The sequence below is a fragment of the Nelusetta ayraudi genome, unplaced genomic scaffold, assembly GCF_046127955.1.
Source record: "Nelusetta ayraudi isolate G7.1 ecotype Tasmania unplaced genomic scaffold, CSIRO-AGI_Nayr_v1 ptg000098l, whole genome shotgun sequence".
Classification (NCBI taxonomy): domain Eukaryota; kingdom Metazoa; phylum Chordata; class Actinopteri; order Tetraodontiformes; family Monacanthidae; genus Nelusetta; species Nelusetta ayraudi.
Window position 1 is genome coordinate 457,902 of NW_027466148.1, and position 12,962 is coordinate 470,863.

Genomic DNA, 12,962 nt, shown 5'->3' on the forward strand with positions numbered 1-12,962 from the left:
AAAGTGGCCGCTCAGTCTGGCAAGATGCTCAGAGAAATCGCTTTTTCTTCACCGCCGCTTTTTTTACGCTTTCTGGTCACGAGAATCGTGTGATAAACTGCTTGTGTGGCTGTCAACACCTGCTTCTTTTTGTTTAGTTTTTTTCTTGGAGGTGGAGCTAGTTCTTTTGTTTGACATCATCACCGTTTGTGTACAACATTTGTCTGTTGAACCTAGAATCTCCAAAAGAAGCAGCGGTTAAATGGCCCACAGGAACAAACTTTTCCAGCAGGCCTTTTTATGTCTCGGGATAAATTGACACCTGCTCTCCTCCTGCAGTGACAAAGAGGGCCATCAGATGGCACTACAAAAAAGACGTTTCCTTCGTAAACTTTATATTCAAACATAACATATCATTGCCGCACAATGTCCTCTTGCTGTCCATCCATTCATGTCTGTTTCATGCTTTTTCCACCTTTTTCAGGGTTCAGATTGGCCATCATCATCATCATTATTGTTAACGTTATAAGTTATATCACCACCACTTAGGTTGCAGCATGCTCGATATTGCCTCGCAGCCAGCATGGAGAGGCTTATCTTAAAATACCACTGCAGTGGAAACAAGGATTATTTTTAAAACCAGAGAAACAGGAAATGCTGTTTTCAAAAATACGCATGGAAAACGGCTTATGTGGCGTATTTTCAGAATGAAGCCGCGTTTCAACATTGAGGGCCCTCAATCCGGGAGGAAACCTCAACATTTACGTTGTCAAATCCCTCACCAGGTGCTTAGAAAACGGGCCACTTCAGCCTCGCGTGAGCTCATCCATCCCTAGAATCTCCTCAGCCTCTCCTCCAAACCATGAATTACCCATCAGGAGACAACTTCATCTGGCCTTCCCATTGGCTGAATCATCGAAACAGATGGTGCTTTTCATTTTCTTTTTGCTAGAAGACGAATAAGACCAGGCGGCCCTTTCTGTCGATCTGGGTCGCGGGTGGGCGGGGCATGCAGTTGGCTTTTAAACATTTGTTTAGTGTCTTTCCTTCCAGTTAAGCCATGCAAAGTAAAGGAGTTGGTCTAATAGTGAAAACAAATAAATCACCAAATAAAAATCCGAGAAGAATCAATTTTACAACTCTGTGCAGTGTGAGTGGAGTAGACGGATGACAGCAGGTTTGATGGGGACAAGGTGGGAGGAGCAGTGGGAGGGGGAGGGGGGATGCAGTGGATGCAGTGGATGGATGCAGTGACTTGGGTTTCCAGACCTACCATGCATGCATCTAGACCCAGGAGTCAACAGGCTGGGGCTTAACATCGCAAGCGTCCACCAGACTGACCGCAGGCCTGTTACTCCTGATAAAGTGTTTCCTATTCGTGTCATTCTGCAGGTGGCCCACAGGGGGCGCAGGGGTTAAAACAAAAAGAAGACAAAGCAGAACAAAAAGAGGTCAATACATATTTTTAAAAATAAACTCTCACACACGCACGCACACACACATTCAGATCAGAGAAGTAACGGTGTTAGTTTCCCTGCCTCCAGGAGAGAAGTCAGAGCGATTCCAAAAACCAGCCAACATAACCATGCAAACGGAGGAGGTGGGGGAGGAGGAGGAGGAGGAGGAGGAGGAGGGGCAGGGGTAGAGGAGGGGGAGGAGGAGCCGGGGGGCAGGGGAGGAGCCGAGATGCATTCATTTGCAGCACCTCCGGGAGGTTGAGATGGCAGCGGCCCGGCGTGGCTGCTCGCCGTGTGTCTGCCTTTGTTTTAATCCCTCTCAAAGTTGCAACAAGGCATCAGTTTTATCAAACGGCTGTAAACAGAGGGCTAACTATGGTAATTTCAGTACAGATTGCATGAAGGCTCGCCTTGAGGACGTGGGCAGAGACAAAGTAAAGAGGTGAACCTTCTTTACGACCTTCACGCTGCTCAGCTTTGACCTGCGACGAGAGGCAGGAGCGACTTAATGGGCGTCTGATTGCAGTAATCTTTTCCAACACCGGGGGGTTAAGTCGTCCGACTACTCCCCGGATCAAAACCTACACTACAAACAGGCTCTTGATGATCCAGGCGTCCGACAGATGTCCGACAGGCCCCGGGGCCGCCGGGCTCCGACCTCCGCCTGCTAATCACCCGTAAACAAACGCCGGCCGCCGGTGCGAAAATAATCGCCGGTGCGGGCGATCCCTTTGAAAGCGGCGTGCCGAGCTGCCAAGCGGAGGGTCGTGTGCACCGGCGGCGACGGGCTCTTTTAATCTGCTTCAGATTAATTACTGAGTTGACACCAAAAGCTTTTTGCTCTTAATGAACGGCTGCTCGCTGATGCGAAGCCGTCCTGCGGCGCCGCCAGCCGCGTCGGGCCGCATTAGAGGAGGACGACGGCTTCCTGCCTCTTTAGCGGATCGATCGAGGGGATTAAGAACTCCTAATGAGGACCACCAAAGGAAAAAAAAAAAAACAGGCACTGACTAATGCCTGGTGTCAGGCCTCGGTGGACGCCGTACCTTTAAGGGCTCTCGTTCTGTTAGGTCTGCCGAGCCGTCGCTCGTCTTGTACTTGCACTCTTTGTCCCTCTGGTCGATGGTGGAGTAGCCGTCTGAGGGGGAGGTGAGAGAGAAGAGAAGATGTCATATTGATATTGTCGCCTATACACCTGTGTGGAAGGGAGGATTTCCTCCCGGTGGCTTCACCCCTTGTTGTTTTCAGCACCACCTGGAGATCTAAACCGACCCGGTAAACCTGCAGCTTCCACATGTGAATTGCCTCCCTCATGACGCCCCCTCCTGGCTGCCACTACTCTCAGGTCATGTGACCGTAACAAAAAAATCAAACAAAAAACTCACATCTCTGACTCACATCATAGCCGCGCTGCAACGGGCAAAATCCTAGAGTTCAGCGCTGCTCTCTAGTGGACAAACCGTGTAACAGGCACTCACTGCCGGAGACCCTGGTCAGCGTAGGAGAATGTCTTGATTTGGGCTGAACATTTTGGACATCATTCAAGAGTTAGTTAACATAAGGTATTAAATACATAAGGAAGGCCTGCAGATAAAGACTCCAGACACCTTACGCAACTATGTACCTCCATCAGAGAGGGGGCGCCATTTCCCTTCCATACTCCCCTTCCGTAGCCTCAAGGAAGTGCGGAACCGCTGCAGTCACGCGTTGGTCAATGTTAACATTTAGACAGTCTAAGACAAAGACAGTTAAAGTTTTGCGTATTTTTTGAAATGATGGAACTTAACATCTTGAAAGAATGAAACAAAGTGACTGACGGTTTTGTCAAACATTATTTTTTCCAAATGTTGTCAGTGCAACCTTCCAATAAAAACACTGTCTTTGTGTCTTGAAACACAATGCCAGACACAAACTGAGGCCAAGTTCTTGTCGTCTCTCCGTGCTCATCTGCAAACACACTGGAGACCAACATTTATGACCGAATTGAAAAAGTAGATTTGTTGGGTTTTTTTGCAGCGTTAGAAACCCACTTTTTTCCCCCACACACTGGCAATGGACGACATCTGCGTGCATGAGAAGCGCATCAGAAGCCAAATCTCCGGCTTCTACATCCACTGACGGCGGCGAGCATCTCTCTGCACGAGGCATCAAAGGGGTTCACGTCTGAAGCTCCGTCCAGGGTCGTCACGCAGAGATCACACACTTCAGCCTGGCCGCTCCAATTTTCACATTTGAAAAAAATAAATAAATATCTAAAAAAAAAAGGCTCTTGGCGGGTGAAGGGAAACGAGTGAAATCAGAGGAAGCACCAGCAGATCCGAGGCTCCTCTAAACGAGGGCGACTCCTCGGCTTCCAGCTCAACCATCAGGCATCGTGTTGCCAACCTGGTGGTGTTTGTTTCCACAGACACGGAGGACAGAGAGACGGACGACTTTTACAGGAGGGTCAGACGGTGGAGGACAGAGACGCAGGGTATGTTCAAAAAAGGTAGTAAAAGTAAAAAATGACTTGCCACAAGTCACAACTGCTGCTACCGATGTTGCTTTTCCGACTTAATGACTGGAATCTCAGTAGATGTGAGACAGTATAATAAGAATGTATGTTCCCGGTTGTCCAGAAAAGCAGAGAAGCAGTGAGAGAGTGCAGTGCTGACCTTGGTTCTTCTCCATCAGGGGCAGGGTGGTGTCGTCGTAGCCCGGCTTGCCGTTCTTGGTTATCTTGGGCGTCACCGTCACTGCGGGCTGAGAGGAGGAGGAAGAAGAGGAGGAAGATTTTTAAAAAATTGACATCAAACAATGTTTCTGGTCATGAGACGTTCAACTCTGCAGTAACAACAAGTGTCCGGTCACACACAGCGCAACCTGCAAACTGATGTCCACACCACCAGGGGGGGGGGTATGACTCCCCTTGGTGGTGTGGTGAGTGCTAAAACGCTTCTGAACTGATGCTGTAAATAACAGTGTGCTACGACGGTAAAATACGAGCCTGCTTCTTCACTCTGAGCGCGCTGGCCGTCCAATTAGCAGCCAGGCAGCGGCTGGAAGTATCAAAATTTATGGCCGCACTCTGTCTGATCATCGTTTAGAGCTTAAAGAGTCGACGGTGCGTGCGAAGGTACGAGAGTGACACGATTAACTAGCGGCGCCGAAGGGTTTTAAGCAAACAAGACCTCGGTCCAGACTGTGATTTTCCCTCCTACGCAGAGCACGGTTTCAGGCTAGAATACCTGGAAGTGGCTCTTGTTCCAGCCGTCCTTGGTCAGCGCGTTCCTCAGCTCCTTGTAGCTCCACACCGTCTGCAGCACGTGGGACGCCGCCTTGGTCTCGCGGCTCGATTGGCTGAAAAAGGGACAAAGTTATTACTTATAATAATAATAATAATAATAATAATAATAATAATAATAATAATAACAATAATGATAATGCTAATGCTAATAATAAAGTTCCCTATCGTGAAACCACAAACAAAGAGAGGCTAACAGAGAGGCTAACAGAGAGGCTAAAAGAGGGGCTAACAGAAAGGCTAACAGAGGGGCTAACAGAGAGGCTAACGGAGAGGCTAACAGAAAAGCTAACAGAGCTCTGGCCGCCAACACTCTCTCCCTTCCAAGAAGAAAACGGCGCCTCCCAGTGGACGGCAGCAGGGTCCAGTTTCTCTTGATTTGCACGTTTCCCTTCATTAGTTTGTGTGTTTTTAGGGGGAAAATAATCAGCGAGCGTTGTTTTTCTTTTGTTGTGTTTTGTTGCATGTTTTTTCCCCTGCTGCCACACACAGCCCAGTCTTCTGTAGAGCGGCGCAGACGAGGCCCCGTCTTTGTGAGGCCGCGTGGTGATAATAACGTCTCTGGGTTTCTCATTATCAAACTTGTATAATAGCGGCGTCTCATTTATTTACTTGTGTGAGCGGCAGTTTTGGAGGCTGCCCTCCAGTTCTGAGGGCTGCTGCTAATGAACACGCAGGCACGTGTGTGTGTGTGTGTGTGTGTGTGTGTGTGTGTGTGTGGGGGCTCAGGCTTGTTGAACCACAGCGTCGTGCTCCCCCAGCTCGGCCCATTAAGACACGCATTACATTGTTCCTGCTGAATACTAATGCACGAGGTTCCCAATGTGGAATGCATTAAAGGACGCGCTGTAATTACTGTATGTACGACGTCCCAGCGGGGGCGCTCTCACTTCACGCCTCGGACTTCTTTAAATATAAAGACCTGAGTCGAGCTGTGCGGCTGTCTGAGCTGATGAGAAAAAAAAAACAACCACCAACCTGTTTTGTGTTGTTTTGTGTTGTATTGATGCAAATATGCGCCTCCTACCTTGTCCTGTTGATGGCCACCAGCTTCTCGATGGCCTGCGCCTGGATGAGGGAGCGGGCGTTCTCCGAGCTGTCCGTCACGATCTCGTGGATGGTGTTGAGGATGGCCACCACCGTGTCCTCCTCCAGGTTCTTGGCTGGCCGCTGCTGCCCGCTGGGCAGGTTGGTCACCAGGTCCCGCATAGCGTAGCTGCCTGCAAAGGTTTAGGGGGGGGGGGGGAAACAACAAAAAAAACCCTCCACAATCAGAACAACGACAGAGAAATCTGAAGGGAAGATTTGAACCAATCGTGAGCGTGCTGTGGTCCAAAGTACCAATCAGGTCCTTGTTGCGGCGGTCGATGGAGAGGTTGCGCAGGGCGATGGCCACGGCTCGGACCACCTTGTCGGAGTCGGAGCGCAGCAGCTCCACCAGGATGGGGAGACCTTTCTCCTTGCGCACCGTGGCTCGGATGTAATTGGACCACTGGAGGGGCAGGTAGAGCACATGCTGTCTCTTTTCCCTGGATTTTTTTGGACATCATAACCTTTAACACAGACGCGGCCGTGCTGGCGGCGGCGGCGTTTTGGGTTTGACATTCACGCCGACCTCAGAATTCCCACCTGGGAGCCCGGCAGCTTTATTTTTGGCAGAATCCAGGTCACCCCGGTGACACCAGTCAGGACATTTTGATATATTTGTCCTGGGGCACACACACACACACTCGCGCACACACACACACACACACACACACACACACACACACACACACACACACACACACTCACACACACACCCACCCCCTGTAATGGGCCAACTCACAGCATCGCCCAGCCGGGCTTCCGGCTGAGATAATTTGTCTTAATTCAAACATCAGTAGATTTTTTACTTCTCATTTTTGTGTAACATAAAACATTAAGTTTGACATAAAAGCGGTTTCTCATCTAAGAGCGCTCGGCCCCAGGAGGAGCAATTAGGCTGAGGGAGGGAGGACGGGCAGGCACGTGAGCACAGCGCTCGGCCACCAGGTGGCAGTAGTGCAGTAGTTTCTGGATGGAGATGGAGCTACACCCAGGTATTAACCTGTCTCGCACATCTCGGTGATGCTGGAGGGTCTGGATGCACTTTTTACAGCCTGACTGACACGCCGGCAAGTTCAGTGTAAAAGCAACCAGGCTGCAGAGCGACTCGAGTTGGACCTCCAAGCATCAGATGGAGATAAAAGTCAAAGTTTGGTTATTTATCTGCGTCTCCTCTATGGTGTATACGGCCCCATTTGGTTGCAGAGGGAGAGTCGACCGCAACCTTGTTAAAGCAGCGGGTCTCTCTTGTTGCTGTCGCTGCAGACCCTTTGAAACCAATTTCCTAGGAATCGGAAGAATAAAAGTGGAAAAAGAAGAAAGAAAGAAAGAAAGAAAGAAGGAAAGAACTCACGGTCCACTGTCCGGCGCTGAGGTTCTGCAGGGCGCCAGCAGCCGCCTCCAGAGTGTTGTAGTTCTGGCTCTCTGTCAGCAGGGAGAGGTAGAGCCGCACCACTTCCGGTTGATACAGCAGCTCAAAGCCTGCAGGGAAACACACAAAACACACACACACACACATGAACACAATGGACACACTGCAGGCAGACGGGCCAATTAGGCTCCGTGAGGACTGCAGGGTTTTCCGTTTCGTGGGTCCTCCACCCATCCATAGCGTTGGTCTGTTTGTGAAAGGAGGAACAGCAGCAACTCTGATATTGCACCGATGACTTTGTTGCACAGCAAATTTTGCAAAGTTCCATGTCGACCGGAAGCTGCTGTTGAGTCGTTGCAACCGGTCCGGCGTCGCCGCTCGCCACGCGACCAAGACAGATGGCGAAACAATGGCCGACTGCCCTTGATGCCACGCTCGGGCGTCTAATACACTTTGCCTTTATAAATGAGCGAAAAGCCACAGAGGGAGGGAGAAGTTATTGATCGGGCAGCTCGGCAGCAGTCGAGCGGGAGGTTTTATCTCAGGAGCAGATAACAACACAGTCCAGCCCAGACAGTCAATCCTCTCTGATGGAAACGTCATTACATTATCAGCTATTAGACAAAGCCGCCGCACAAACAGGCTCGCATTGCTTTCTTTTGGTGAAAAAAAAAAAAAAAAAAATCTTAATTAGGTTTTTTTTTGTTGTTTTTTTTGCAAGGGCTCGAAGAAGACGTGAGGACACTCAGTCAGAAGGTAAAGTGGGAGGGGTTTGTTGCTTCCGTCAAGGTCACAGAGCTTTTCAACACAGTGGAATCAGCTGGCGGACTGATGATCTTGATGACAGTTTTGTGGAAGAAATCTTGACAAAAATAAACAATCAACCCACACCGCAAACCTCATCATCAAGCTTTCAGTTTGATTGATGTTTGTTGTCACACTGAAGGTTCCAAACTATGCAAAACCCCTCCCTCACACAAGAATCTGTGTTCCTGCCCAAGAAAGGACTCGTCCATCCTCTACTTGATTTCTTAAACTTGCTGCTCCATATATCAGCCCATTGTGATGTCACAAGGCTGCCCCACAACCCCAGCCAGGTATCTGCTTTGCCCTCCGTCGCTCCCTCCATCTCTCCTTCACCTGATTCATCTTTGGAAGGTATCGTCAGTATTAGCAGGAAATCCCAGTATTTAGACAGGGAGCTGTAAACACCGGGCTAAATATGCTGCTCTCTGGAGTTACAGAGACTCCTGAGTGAACAGGAACAAAGAGCCTTTGAGGCAAAAAAAAACAAAACAAAGTCAGACGTGAAACTGCACCAGGAGATCTTTTGAGACCTCAGAGTCAAAAGTCTTTTGTTTCAAATCTTCTCCCCCACCAACACCAACACAGAGAAATACTGAATCCTCCTGCCATCCCTGCAGGCTTTAATGAAAAGAGATGCAAGCGTGTCTCCTGGGACGGCTGGTGCTTCCAGGAGCAGCTTCTCTTGATGCGGTGACGGATGTGAAGTCAACCAACATTAAGGGTGCGATGAGGCCGTTGGTTTGTTTAGTTTTGTTTTGTTGTTCATTTCTGAGACGAATGAGGCAGAATCTTTTTTCTGACACCAGTACAGTGTTGGTTAAAGGATGCAAGCAGAACAAAAGTGAAACAAATCAAAGCCTTAAATGATCCAGAACGTTTTTTTTCCCACTGACTTGTTCTGTTGCGTAAAAATAGTGAGTAAACGGGAAAAGAAGAAAGTGAATTCCAACAAAATCCAAAAGAAAGTCACAACGGAGCCTCTAAATGCACACCTCACACCTGTAACTAGCAGGAAGTGCAAGCTCTGACCCACTGCTTTAATAAAAAAAAAAAAAAAAGAAAAAGAAAAAACAAGCAACAAAACTCAAAGGCCAGATTTGAATGCAGCAACATAGTTGTTAAAACTCCACTGGTCTCCATCCATGCTGCTCCGTCCGTCCCGCCACCGCCGCCAGGCCTCCTCCACCAGGCCTCCTCCACCAGGCCTCCTCCACCAAGCCTCCTCCGCGAGGCCTCCTCCGCGAGGCCTCCTCCACCAGGCCTCCTCCACCAAGCCTCCTCCACCAGGCCTCCTCCACCAGGCCTCCTCCACCAAGCCTCCTCCACCAAGCCTCCTCCACCAGGCCTCCTCCACCAGGCCTCCTCCACCAAGCCTCCTCCACCAAGCCTCCTCCACCAGGCCTCCTTCACCAGGCCTCCTTCACCAGGCCTCCTTCACCAGGCCTCCTCCACCAGGCCTCCTCCACCAGGCCTCCTCCACCAAGCCTCCTCCATCAAGCCTCCCCCACCAGGCCTCCTCCACCAGGTCTCCTCCACCAAGCCTCCTCCGCGAGGACTCCTTCACCAGGCCTCCTCCACTAGCCCTCCTCCACCAGGCCTCCTCCACCAGGCTTCCTCCACCAGGCTGCTTGTGGGCGGCCAGACCAGGTCGTCCCTGCAGGCGCCGCTTGAGTCAAATCCAACAAAAATCAAGATTTTTTTTATACTTTTTTCTAAACTGCAGCAGCCTCACGGGCAAACATGACACACACACACACACACGCACGCACGCACGCACGCACGCACGCACGCACGCACGCACGCACGCACACACACACACACACACACACACACACACACACACACACACACACACACACACACACACACACTCAGCACGGCGGATGCAACCGTGCGGTGAAGCAGGAAGCTCATCAGTGAATTTCTGCACGATCCTTATTTATCAAGCCAACCGGGTGGCTCAACAGTCGGCCAGAGTCCCCGGTGACAGTCTGGATCGTCTCTGCACGACCCCGTTTGACCTTTGCCGACCTGTAGGGGCTCACCTGAGCTACAAAGCATTACATGCACAAAAAAACCCTACGTTTTTGCAATTCCTGTGGTCCTGGTCTGCCAGCTGACTGAGCGGACTTAAGAAAGTGAAGAGAATTAAGAAGTCAAGACCCAAATTTGAAAAATAAATGGTTGAGTTCAAGACAGGAGGATGAGAGAGAAAGGAAAAAAAAAAAAGTCACCGAGCCTTTCAACTAATTCTCTTATCCCTCAGTGGAATGTGTGGCTGCTGAGCCGAGGAATATCTCTAGCAGGGCTTCCTGCCAGCTGCTGCTGCTGCTGCTGCTGCTGCTGCGGCTGCTGCTCTCGTTCGTTGTCATTCATCATCGGCCTCCCTGCTAGCCTCGCGGCTCACTACTTGTCACTTTTGCCGTGGAGAATTACAGATTCAGAGCAGAGGAAGACGAAGCTGTCGGCTGTCGAGGTGACCTCGGCTCCGCTCAGGGCCGCCGGCCAGCGGGCGGCGACAGGCTGCTAACGCGGCGCGATTACTTAAATAGCCGCTGCGTGACCGCTGCTGTAGTGTGGAATGTTTGCAGGGGAAATGTCTCTCTCAGTTCAGCGCCAAAGCTCCGAAGGTTCCATCCATCCGCGGAGAATTCATGCAGAGATTTATAACCGAGACTCTGTGCAGAGATAAGTTGTCGGTGACGTTTAGTCTCAAAGTTGATGGAGAACAATTTGGAACCCATAGATCTGTAAAATCTTTGGGAAGTTTGAAAGTTGTCTTTGTGGAAAGACGATTTGCCAAAAAAGAAAAAAGAAAAGAGAGATGTAGAATGTTTAAAACATGGACTTTTCTCCCCCGATTATTTCATATCAAATCTGTACAAGCAGGAAGGAAAAATTCAGACTGACTCAGAACTGCTCCGACGCGCACAGACGCAGAGTTTTATAACAAAATTTTAACGTTTCAACTCTTGCACATCCGTCTTGAGAACCTCCTGTCCGGGTCCATTTCAGCAGGGTGGAATATGTCCCAACCAGTCACTGATGTTTTTGTGGTGGAAACAAAAAGTACAGGAGAAACTCGACATCGTGCAGAAAAGACAGTTGGGATCCATCTCCTGCCGTCCAATCTCCGTCAAAGTTTTTCCCTATTTTCTCCTGTTAAAAGGGAGCCTCCACTTTGAAAAACACCCCCGCCTGCCTCCCAGATAAACAAATGTGAAATACGCCCCCCCCACCTTGAAAAATGTCTGGGAACACTCCATCAGCGGTGGCAGGCTCCCTCTAACAAGCGCTCCGTGTCTTACAGCCGTCTCTGTAATTTACAGCTGTTTGCCTCTCGCCAGGCCGGCGTGATGGCTCGTCACACTTTTTGAAAGCCGCGGGAAACTTCTCCCCCCCACCCCCCTTTTTCCCCGTCAGCGCTTTGAGAGTGGAGAGACAAACGCCGGATGATACAGATCCTGCTGTTATTTATTGTCTTTGTGCAGCTTTTCTCTCCTGGCAGCCGCTGCCGCTTTCTACCGGTTCTCTCTGTTTGTTTTGTGTGTGTGGTTGAAATACGGTTGACAGCGCAACAATAAAGATTCCTTCAAAACCCCCCCAAAAAAAAAAAAAAGCAGAAGGCCTCTCCAGCGGGGAAGCATCCAGCCTTATTCTGCATCTGTGAGTCAGGCACTTTTCACCGTGCCAACGGCGAGATTCCTCTTCTCGCCATCGTGCTAATGAAGAAGGCCGCCGTGAGTCTTTTGAGGCGAGCGAAAACAAAAGAAAACAAAACCGGGTAGATTTTGGTTTAAAACGACTCTCAGAAGAACAACCACACGCTGGCTGCAGGAAAGCAGGACGCCAGACGGATGCATTTCAACTTCAGGGCTCTACGCTACTCGCAGGGGCAGAATCCTCTGATCTCTGCAGAGGGCCGCACTTCTATGGTCTGCTCTGGTACAAAAAACATAACAGGATTTCTATTTCTGCACCACTGCAACGCTCCCAGAGTATCTGGTTGGAGTTAGCGGATGGAGCGCTGACGTGTCTGGTAGGAAAACCATGGCCGGGTATTTAACAGACATTCCAGTTTTGACCCCGGGGGATTTCAAACTGGTTAAACCGAGAGGCCTACGAACGGAGCGACATTCTGTGAACTTGATCTTCACGGTCAATTTGGAACGGCCATCAGCGGCGGTGGTGGCGCCCGAGGAATTTGACTCCATTAGCGTCCGTCACGCGTTCAATCGTCAGGTGCGAGCGCCAATCGAAGGCCTGGGGACTCTGGAAGAGCGTGTCAGCGGCAGGTGCCAATCCCAAACTGCTGTGTCCAATTGAATCTGGCTGCCTCGTCTAAATTGTGAAAGAGTGAATTTGTAAACCCGTGTTTGACTTTAGACGGGAAAGGTAGGAAGGAAGGAAGGAAGGAGAGGAGAGGAGACCGGATTCACCTCCCGCTGACCCCATCAAGCTGCCAGAGTCCAGGGATCAGCGGTGGGGGGGTTGGGAAGGAGACGGAGGGAGGTCACCTGAGGAAACAAGGCTAAACCGGGAGCACTGACTCTTTCCTTCCTTCCTTCCTTCCTTCCTTCCTTCCTTCCTTCCTTCCTTCCTGTCTTCAGTCTCTCTCAGCAGGGTTCCTCCTCTGTTTCCACCTAAAGTCCAGCTAATGAAAGCGTCTTTTCCACAATCGGCACAAAGCCACTTTCTCTCAGGCGAAGATGGACGGCCTAGCGCTTCCTCCTCTCTCTGCTAACGTGCCGGCAGAGTCCCACGCACTTTCCTCAGGAAAGAAACATTTCCACAAAGATCAACATTAAAGTCTGATGGCTTGTTGTTTGTGTCTCTTGGCTACAAAAAGAAATTGTTAAACAAGACAAATCTGCAAAGAACAGAGCAGGACTTCCTGTTGACACTGGCTCCAGGTAGAACAAACTATCAGGATCCCGTCGAAACATTCTCCAGAGTGCATTTTTTTTTTCTTGGTTGT

The 12,962-nt window shown here is 50.1% G+C and overlaps 1 protein-coding gene across 6 annotated transcripts in view; it reads right to left on the reverse strand.

Annotated features, from left to right (window-relative positions):
* The window catches only part of arvcfb (ARVCF delta catenin family member b), a 119,017-nt gene that overhangs the window by 3,838 nt on the left and 102,217 nt on the right, over positions 1 to 12,962 (reverse strand). For 5 of the 6 annotated variants that reach the window (XM_076048279.1, XM_076048277.1, XM_076048276.1 and 2 more), the window contains 7 exons: positions 7,160 to 7,287; positions 6,061 to 6,211; positions 5,747 to 5,939; positions 4,664 to 4,775; positions 4,091 to 4,178; positions 2,483 to 2,574; positions 1,253 to 1,365 (listed from right to left, as the gene is read on the reverse strand). In XM_076048279.1, the coding sequence (XP_075904394.1) occupies positions 1,264 to 1,365; positions 2,483 to 2,574; positions 4,091 to 4,178; positions 4,664 to 4,775; positions 5,747 to 5,939; positions 6,061 to 6,211; positions 7,160 to 7,287 (866 nt within the window). In that variant the 3' untranslated portion in view covers positions 1,253 to 1,263. The remainder of the gene's footprint in view (positions 1 to 1,252; positions 1,366 to 2,482; positions 2,575 to 4,090; positions 4,179 to 4,663; positions 4,776 to 5,746; positions 5,940 to 6,060; positions 6,212 to 7,159; positions 7,288 to 12,962) is intronic. The other variant, XM_076048275.1, reaches the window with a different exon arrangement.